Source organism: Cydia pomonella, chromosome 1, assembly GCF_033807575.1.
Source record: "Cydia pomonella isolate Wapato2018A chromosome 1, ilCydPomo1, whole genome shotgun sequence".
Taxonomy (NCBI): domain Eukaryota; kingdom Metazoa; phylum Arthropoda; class Insecta; order Lepidoptera; family Tortricidae; genus Cydia; species Cydia pomonella.
Genome location: NC_084703.1, coordinates 27,481,856 through 27,492,419, shown reverse-complemented (window position 1 = coordinate 27,492,419; position 10,564 = coordinate 27,481,856). Strand labels below are relative to the sequence as shown.

The window sequence follows — 10,564 nt, the reverse complement described above, 5'->3', positions numbered from 1 at the left end:
CATTTTAAACAGACGACCGTTTTATCATTACTATTTTACTTGGGAGTCCGTTTCATTGAATACGAAACGCAAGCGAATGCCATTCCATTACACAAACTATGACTCGTAAAAATTCTTAGGTCGAAATTGCAATAACGATCGATATACAATTTTCAAATTGCCAGTTATCCTAAAGTACAAATGACAACATAAAGATTGTTTCAAAAAAATATTTTGAGTGCTCTTGAAGCTCTTTCATCAAAACAAATTGTAGCAAATGTTAATTATTTAATTTATGAGTTACGAAAGCTATTTGATAATCTCTTTAAATGTAATATCAATGTAGAGTTCTGTTGGGTTCCTGGTCATTCAGGTGTTCTGGGCAATGAGGTCGTTGACTCTCTTGCAAAACATACAGTGAATACTGTAGTTTGTAGTTTTAAAGTTCCTCGTTCGGATTTATATACTTTCTAATAATATTATATAGCACACTAACATATACTATACATTTTATGACATAAACATTAAAGAAAATTGGTTAATATAGATCGGTTCAATCCCTGAAGACTTCAAATTAAAGTCACGGGCTGGTGCAACCTCCGTTTCATTGCTTATAATCTAGTCTAGCCAAAAAACGGGACAATCGGCGTCCCACACGGACCTTTTGCGGGACGCATACTTTAGGGCTCCAGAAACGGGACGTCCCGCGTATTGCGGGACGGTTGGCAACCCTAGTCACAACCCACCTCTTTGATACTTGTGTTGTGAGTCTCATAACACAAGTATCAAAGAGGATGCATAATTAAGTAAATCATACATAGTGCATATCGCGTCAGCTGTGAACTGTGACAGTGACTTGTGTGTATGATAATAGTATAGATTTATGATAAAATTAATTGCAATCATAATTACGTGTTTATTACCGATATCACTTGACTTCGAAAAAATATTATTACTTAATGGCGACTCCGTGGATTCTAGAACCACGGCGAGCATCCAAAAGTCCCAAGCCTAGTGATATAATCAAGCTTTTCAGTCCCGTACCTCACTTACTCGACTGAAAAGCTCTCTATTATAGCACGATTGTATATTATACTATATTTAAACTAATTTACATATACATATTAATTATACAGGTATTGTTATACTTATATTTCCCCTTTCAGTAAAATGACAAGAGGGCTTGCGACGTTTCAGTAGACGACACGTCCGCGTCCAATCGCGCGAGATGGACAGAAGGAACCAGAAAACCAGACCCCACAATCAGATGGGAAATAATCAAAGGAGAGAGGGACAGAGACTGAGAAGGGTTCTTTTTTTAAACAGTCGTGTTTTCAGCCTTTTATGCGTTAGTTTCACACACCATAGCAATATGTATATCAAATTAAAACTAGTGAAAATACCATTTCAAAATATATACCATAATCGGAATAGGATAAACCTTGAAATCTCAGGAACAGTCCTGAAACTTGGTGTGTATGTAAATTAAAGGCCCCTTTTTCATGTCCCCTGGAGAATTAAAAGAATGAATGTACCCTGAAAGGGTATAAGCGCAAAATCTGGATTCAGCAAGTATGTGCAATAACAAGATGTATTTTTTCAGCAAATATATATGTAGGCTTTTTATGTAGCATTTTATAAGCTTTATGTTGCCTTACACCTTATTTTGGTGGTGGATGGTACACATTTTACAAGATGGCTGCGATTCCTGGAGGTCCCCAAATATCAAATAAAGATAGTTTATTTTCCAAGTAGGCATATTACAATGCGCTTATGAATGACAAATAAAGCTACGCCGGCTCTAACCCTACACGTCTGACCCGAGAAGATTAAAATTTCTCCTAAATTGTAGGAGGGTATCCCAATATAGGACCGCGAAGAAACTCAGCAGGACACATCTTTTCAAAACATTACATCTTATAACTAAATTGCATTAAATATAATAAAAAAATACAATTGAAATTAATATGGCATAAAAAAAAAACAAAATAACATACAGTAGTTAGTTTCTTATAGAAATTTGATGCACTACATTGCTAATGCGGGACGTTATCAATGCCAAACATCCCTATCCATGATTGAATCGCTTATATTAAATGGTGTGGACATGAAAAAGGGGCCTCTAATATATATATATATACCAAGTTTCAGGACTGTTCCAGAGATTTCGAGGTTTATCTCATTCCGATTATGCTAATTAATTTGATACCCATATTCCTATGTTGAGTGCTAATATGAAACTAAAAAGTCTGAAATAAAATTATTTTATTTAATAACACGACTGCTCTCTCTCTTCCTAGCATTGTTATTCATTTTAACAATAACATTAATATTACATTATTGCAGAGGCTGGGAAAGGGTAATTCGTGGATGAGTTTCGCTTTTGTCGGACGACGCGAAGCGGAGTGGCATATATAGTGCTTTTCTCCAAACATGCGAGGAAAACAGGTAAAATAATCATAATTTAAGCATCAACCAGCACTGAAATCGAACCTTCACATCAAAATCGTAAAAACAATTTCCCTCTTTAATTATTTTTTAAAAGTTAAAGGCACAACTATTCTGCCATTCAGTAGCATTCAATATTCGCTCATTCAAAATAATTGTGCAATATAAGCTGTATTTGCACGCATGAGATCCAATTTAAATGAATAATTTTATGAAGCAGTATTCGCACGATCATACACGACGGCCTTACACGACTCTATCCTATAGCTTGAAATGATGCTGACCGGGTCGCGTAGACGCAGCCCGCGGCGATATTAATTGATTGTATGCGTTTTTCTTAGTGGATACATGTTTTTAAAAAGTAAAAAACAATACAGTAATAACTTTTCCATCCGCTAAAACATGACAATAATAGTTTGAATTTTTTAAATTTTTGTTTGACCATAACGAAGAACTTCCCGTACTATTTTTGCTACAATAAGGTGAACATTTTATTTTTCAACTCATTAACACCGATTAAATTTTACGCTCGAATAACATCACCGTCCGTCTGACGCAGTCGGGTAAAAATCATATGCCACTTTTTGTTACATGATCTCTAAATGGCATTTGTAAGAACTTTCTGTATTGTACCTCATCCAACAAGAAACGTACAGTCTTTATAGTACATAACCATACAGCTGGTTTTGTACACATTTTCATAAAATTAATGGATAAATTTATTGTCTTATAACACAGTTGTATGAGGCTGGGGAGGGTACATGTGAAATAATGACCTTCAGGATAGTCTGTGGGCGAGTCGCGGTCTTCGTCGTCGTCGGGCAGGCGGTCGCGAGCGTCCTCGTCGTCAGCGTCGTCACCCGACCCCGACCCCGACCCCGGCTCCGTCAGCGAGTGCATTTGCGACTCCACCGCCGCCAGAGAATCACCTGGTAAACACAATGTTACACATGATATCTGCCATCGAGTAAAATACTTGTAGCACAATCGGATTAAGACCAACCTCGAAATCTATAGAACAGTCATGAAATTTAGTATGTATATAAATTAAAGGCCCCTTTTTCATGCCCACACCATTTGACATTTGGGGACCCCGAGAAACAGCCATCTTGGAAAATGTGTACCATCCAGGAGAAATTAGCGTTTTACTCTAAATCTACATTCTTTATGAGAATATAGTGTAAGGCAACATTAAAGCTATTTATTTATTTAAACTTTATTGCACAATACATGAAGAGTACAAATGGCGGACTTAATGCCAGAAGGCATTCTCTACCAGTCAACCATGAGCCAAACCGAAAGATCCTAATTGGTGCAGGGTCAGAATACAGAGTAAAATGACAAAAAAAAATATATCACAAAATTATATAAAATTATACGTACATAAATAATATGATACATAAATATAAATACATACATAAATAAATATATACCCATTGTGAAACATCATGAGGACGACCTTTGAACCTTGTCAAACAGATGCTTGCGCAACATGCGCTTGAAGGAAAATTTGTTCTGGGCTTGTCTCATAGAGAGAGGAAGATCATTCCACAGCCGGATTGCCTGAATGTTGAAGGAATTCGACATGAAACCTGTACGATGTCGAGGGACAATAAGTTGAAGGCTACGGGAGGTTCGGAGATCGGTGCCGGGGCGCGGAGTAACAAATTTGAATTTGGAACGAAGGTAATCAGGGGCTGAAGGATTAAATAACAAAGTGCAGAGAATACGCAAGGATCGACGTTCACGAATAGGGAGCCAGTTAAGTTTTTTGCGATAAGCGGAGATATGGTCGTATTTTCGGAGTCCAAAGACAAACCGGATGCAATTGTTAAGTAACCGATCGAACTTGGTTAGGTAAGCTTGTGAGAGATTGCTGTAACACACATCAGCATAATCCAGGATGGGCAGAACGAGGGCTTGGACAAGAAGAGTCTTGGTGCAGGTGGATCCACCATTATACGCCGGAGACGAAAAATCAGTTAAAAAATTGACTTCTACTAACGAACGGGCCCCAAAGGAAGCGAAAACCATTAATTCGCCAGGAAAGGTAATGGCCACTGTTTTTTGGGACAGCCAAAGGGGTTATTTATATTACGTATCGGTTGTGAAGGGTAAGAGGAATCTCTTACCCTTCACAACTTGCTTACACTTGTTTTATTACAGAAAAATTAAATCAACCGCCTTAAGTTAATAAAAAGTACAAATTTTTACAGAGTTTTACTTGAATAAAACGTTAGTAGTACAACTTTTTGACGTCTGAGCCATATTTCTATGAGATGGCTTCATTTTAGGGACATAGTGTTGTGAATATTTATCGTGTGAAATTTAATAAGCTTTCACTTCGCCTTACACAATATTCATATTAAATCCATAGCTAAAGAGAAAAAAGAAAAAACAAATTTTTCGGGTACTTTTTCCTATGCCGTCTTATCCACATGGTCCCCGAAGCTAAAATTTTAAGACCCGCATACCGCGATCCCGGAAATTGTAGGTGTGAAATTTGTTTACTGTCACTATGGTTTGAACTCCATTTAAAACAAAAAATCTGTTTTTGCAATCACATTATTTAGCTCTAAAAAGTTTTCCTCCGTTAATTTTAGTAACTTTGTATTGCGTAGCACTCGTTCTAATTACGGATCTACTGATGTCTGTTTTATTGAAATCTGCTAAATAGTTTAGGCACTAGAAAAAAAAAATGATTTAATATTCCTCTCAAGGCGGTTGGTTTAATTTTAAATGTAATAAAACAAGTGTAAACAAGTTGTGAAGGGTAAGAGGAATCTACCGATACGTCATTTAAAAAAAATCTGTCCTGTATCCTAAGCTACAGGATGTACTGAATCATCAGTACTTTAACCCATAATCCTACTTTATGGTTAAGTCGCAGTCGAGTAAAATGTTAATATTCGGGTATATCACGTACAAATGTATAGTTAAAAGTGGAATTCATATTCCTCCGAGTTTCCTATTAAGGGAATCTTCCCTGGAAGTGTATAAGTGTTAAACTTAGATTCAGCAAGTATTTTCTATAACAAGATGTATTTTTTCAAGATATCCAGGACTTTTTAATAAGCTTTAATGTTGCCTTACACTATATTTTCATAAAGAATGTAGATTTAGAGTAAAACGCGAATTTCTCCTAGACGGTACACATTTTCCAAGATGGCTGCGATTCCTCGAGGTCCCCAAATGTCAAATGGTGTCGGCATGAAAAAGGGGACTTTAATTTATATACATACCAAATTTCATGACTGTTCCAGAGATTTCGAGGTTGGTGCCAATCCGATTGTGCTATTTAGGGAAAACAACTATCATAAGAATTAAACTTAATCATACAGTTTGTAACACAATTGTATATAAAACACAATGTAATTAATGTAATGGAATTATAAACTTCTTATAATTATACCATGTAAGTATAGGATTAAATATGTCCTTATACATAAACAAACAAAAGGATAGTATGCGTGAGTTTAAGTCAGAATATACAATACGTAAACTTGCGAAATCATCCCTTTAAGCTGGTTGCTGGAGAACTGGACAACAGTGTTGGCGGAACGTTAATTGCAACTGACCATTAACCATTACAAATTTAACCGTAAACCGTAACGGACGGTTACAGTTGCAGTTAATTGCATTAAAGTTTCGGTCAACACTGCTGGATGATATTGTAATGCAATTTATTTTACTATATCTAGCTTTGTGGTGTTCAATTTACGTTTAATATGTAACTAGGGAGTAACATATTAAAAGCAGTAGTGCATGCAAGTTCACACATAGATATAAACGAACTGCAAAGGGAAGTCAGCTACTCGAGACTTGCCTCACTGGCTCCTGCAAGTGAGCAACATTATGCTCTTATTCACCAGCAAAGAGCACATTCTTTGCCATCTTTTCATTTATTTGTAACTTCGGAAAATCGAACGTCGAAGGTGACATTTCGCTGTGATATTATTTATAACAAGGATTGTAAAGTTACGATTCAGGGGGTTCCCGATAATTTGATGGTGAGAATTAGTGGCGATGTCTAAAAATAAAATAAAAGTATTTATTTTTGAGATTTCATCCTTAGATATGTAACTAACGCGACACTATGTATATAGGAGTTTTCAGAAAATAGTGTACCCGATTAGCGTGAGTTGTTAATAAAAGTTATAACTGTCAGTTTAGCGACGATACTACACGAAACCTCTAATAACTTACCCTATATTTATATAAATTACTCTACATTTCGAATAGAAAAACGTGGATAACCACGTGGATTAGAGGACTGAGCAAGCGGGAGAGCTCCGGGCGGACACGTAGTGTTGGGACGTGGGGCCTTTTGCCCATGTTCATTTTGCTTTCACGGTATTCGTGGACAGGTATACTCTGGAGTTTTGCCAAGAGATAATCATGTATAGAAAAAGGTAATAGAAGCTTAAAATAATGTATCGAAATAATCGCGCGACTTTTCGGCGGTCATTTTTACTTTTCGATAGAATTTGTCGATTAACGATTGTAATTTTAGCCACAACCTCCTGTTATGATACGATATGATATGAACGATATTGTGAACTATGACATCTATGGCACTGACGGCTCAGTTAATCAACCGGCGTTGAAGATGAACAAAATAAAACATAATGATTATCATACAAACACGTCAGGTCAGACAGATACGTGATTAGATATATAAACATATAGTGGCATACTGTCGTCCTTCCACTGCACTTCAACGCCGTTGTAGGCGTCCTTGAGGCGCGCGGTGAGCGCGGGCAGCGCGTCGAGCTGCGCGCGCGCCACGGCGGCCGCCGCGCGCGCCGCGCCGCGCACCTCCGGGTTGGCGGCCAGCGCTTCGCTGCCCTCGCCCGCCGAACTCAACGTATAGCTGCCAAACAAAAGCGCATTTGGTCCTATAACTTTTTTGATATGAGTCAAGGTTATATGACATTCCTTTTTACATTATAAACAAATGTACATAAAAGCCTAATGTTCTTACTTTATCCTTATGGGAATGTTAAAACCTTATACTTCAAATTTCCATGATTGGAAAAAAGGTAAAAAAATCCATCTAAAAAATGTCCACCGTAAAGACTCTGGTTTTTCCCGCACGTTTTGAGCCATTTCTAACTTCATAACTTTCCGTAATTCAAATGGAAATAGTCAAAACCTAGCTAACAACTATCTCTCCAAATGGACTCAGCCAAGTTAATAGTATATTGATACGTACATGTCCGTTGCACCCGAGATATGTATATCAGCACTCGAACGAACAAAGAGCGTCATTTGAGGGTGAAATGGGTTTACTTTTCACTTCGATTACGAGGAAAAAAATAATTATTTCAACTAAACAATAAAATGAGATGAATTTGTAATTATGTACTAAGTACTTATTGTAGGTAATTTTTTTTCATTAAAAATAATTAAAGGATCATTTATAGGATCAAAAGTTATGTATGTTGTTGGTTTTGGACCAAATTTCTATTGCAATCATTACAATAATAAAAAATACCTAAAAAAAATGCCTAAACGTTGACTGGTAGAGAATGCCTCATGGCCTTAAGTCCGCTTTTTGTACTATTAGGTTTTCTTTTGTGCAATAAAGATTAAATAAATAAATAAAACCTTTTTCAAGTGAAACTCCCTAGGGTAAAAAAAGTGATTTTCAACCCCGCCATTTCCAGTGAAATTACATTACAGGAGAGATAAAATAATGTACAGTCAGCGTCAAATACTTTGTAGCAACCAAAGTAGCCAAATAGTTCGGTACACCATATATTTAGTATGGTGTACCGAACTATTTGGCCACTTTGACTGCTACAAAGTATTTGACGCTGACTGTACTTAGCATTGTAGTCTCCGGCACCACGCGCGCGCGATTGATCGTCAACAGTATAAGAGTTGTGTGATGGTACCTCGCGCTGTGCGTGCCGTTGAAGCAGGGCGCGCTGGTGACGCTGGCCGGGCTGCACAGCAGCGCGGGCAGGTGGCTCCAGTAGTGATGCGTGGCGCGCACGCGCAGCCGCGTCTCGCGCACCAGTTTCTCCAGCGCCGGCCCCGCCCACTCCGACCCTGATCCCGACATCATACACTCAATGCATAATCGAACTTCACGAGTTTACGTGTATATTCAGCTGTAATACTCAAATTCAGCGGGGAAGTCATATGGCAGTTTCTTTTGTTAAGAATAAACTGTCAAAAACGAGTCGAACTCGTGCTGCCATCATTCCATACCATTACAAAAAGTTTCATTTTTATTAGCATATTTTTCTTCAGTATCATATATCGAGTTTGTATGTTTAACCGTTAAAAAACGTTCTTGATTGAAAATAAACCCACTCCTTAATTATACAGGTATCTTTATGAATGTTGAACTTTAAAAAGGTGGCAACTTAAGTGGTGTCAGAGTAATTATCACCAGAATTAATTGATGGTTAGTACGGGGATTTATTTTTCTCTGTTGATTTCGGTGGTATCAGCTGATAATAACCGGAATATATATTTGATGAATGAGTGACATAACAGTACGAGTATATCTTTTTCTTGATATTTTCTGAGCCTAAATTGCTAAATATTTTACAGTACATATGGTGTTACTTTACCGCACTAGTGCGATAATTAGCACATTACGTAACTATGTCGAAAATGTAAAGGGCCATATGTACTGTAAAACGTTGTACGATACATGTGCGAATAGGCAATTCGCAACTCGTGTCGATTTTAAACACTCCCTTCGATCATGTTTTAATTTATTGCCACTCGTTACTAATGCTAGGTGACTGCTTACCACCAGGCGGGCCGTATACTTGATAGGCTGATTGCCAATTGTTTTATTACCCTATTGTAAAAGAGCTGATAGCGATAACATTCGTCGGTGCAAATAATATTTCCTTGACCATAGGAGAATACAACGAAGTCGTAAATGGATACGTCCCCTTACGGACTCTACTCGTTATTAAATTAGCATTAAATTGTCTGAGTTTTAATGAATACAGAGTCCCGGAAGGTGCAACTGAAAAACGCGAATAATCGTATCGTAATACAATTTTATTGAATAGTTAAGTAGTGGGTACATAAACCGCTGGTCGCATAAGGCGCTCGACTTACCGTGGCCGTCTTCCGCCTTGACGACGGGCTTCTTCTTCTTGGAGCCCCGTTTGCCGGCGAACTCGTACGACCTGAAGTCAATTTCAGCGCCTCCGGCGGGTTCGGGTTCCGCGTCTCGTTTTCGTCTCTCGTGTTCTTCGTACGCTTCTAAATCGATATTTCCCCTCATATATTGCAAGAATCGCTCTCTCAACTTGGCATGTTCGGCCATCTCGTCCGTTATCTTTTTGATACCTTCTGGTGTCCTCAGGCTGAGGAGGGAAGGATCGTCGTTGACTAGACTCTCGAAGGACGCTTCGATCTCGAAATCGTCCATGTCATTGGCGGCGGGGCGGTAACGGGCCAGGGGCGGCGGCGCGCGCGGCGAGCGGCGGCTGCGCTCGGGCGCGAAGAAGGCCCCGCTGCCGCCGCCGCCGCCTAGCACTGGCTTGCCGCACCCGGCGAAGATCTTCTGGGAGATCTCTTGATTGTGCTCTTGAAAGCTCATAATGGCCTCGGATATCTTTATGTCGATCGGTTCTACCACCATGGCGATATTGAATGGACCAAGAAGTCGATCGGCTACCTTTTCCACAGCGTCTGAAAAAAAACAACATTTATATACAAAAAACTTTACTATTAGGTATAGTAGGTTAGTTTTCACGTGCTCATATTCTGTGAATATAATTTGTATGTCGGCAGCTTAAAGTGATGGCTTTAAACAAACATTGCTACCGACCGAGTGAAACACAAAATTTGGTGTCAAGGCTCATCTCTGGGCGCTTGCAATCGAGATGTATGTACGTACCGACGTAGGCGTCCCAGTTGTCAGCGAGGTCGGCGTGCGCAGGCAGGCAGCCGCGCAGCACGTTGTGGCAGTAGCGGCTGCAGGCGGGCGCCGCCACCGCGCCGCACGCGCCGCACCAGCGCAGCCGCGCCCACGCCGCCGCACACTCCTCGCCCACCCCCACCTGCGCGACATACGTATCTGCATCACACCGCTACTGAATATAGCGCAACAAGGTAACCACGCAGCCACACGCATTAGGTATAGAGCCTATCCTAA

The 10,564-nt window shown here is 39.2% G+C and overlaps 1 protein-coding gene across 1 annotated transcript in view; it reads right to left on the bottom strand.

Annotated features, from left to right (window-relative positions):
• LOC133527636 (uncharacterized) overlaps positions 1-10,564 on the bottom strand; it is a 116,868-nt gene that overhangs the window by 4,677 nt on the left and 101,627 nt on the right. Inside the window, exons 6-10 of the mRNA XM_061864731.1 lie at positions 10,307-10,469; positions 9,520-10,098; positions 8,328-8,484; positions 7,125-7,300; positions 3,204-3,356 (exon numbers count right to left, since the gene is read on the bottom strand). Of these exons, the coding sequence (XP_061720715.1) occupies positions 3,204-3,356; positions 7,125-7,300; positions 8,328-8,484; positions 9,520-10,098; positions 10,307-10,469 (1,228 nt within the window). The remainder of the gene's footprint in view (positions 1-3,203; positions 3,357-7,124; positions 7,301-8,327; positions 8,485-9,519; positions 10,099-10,306; positions 10,470-10,564) is intronic.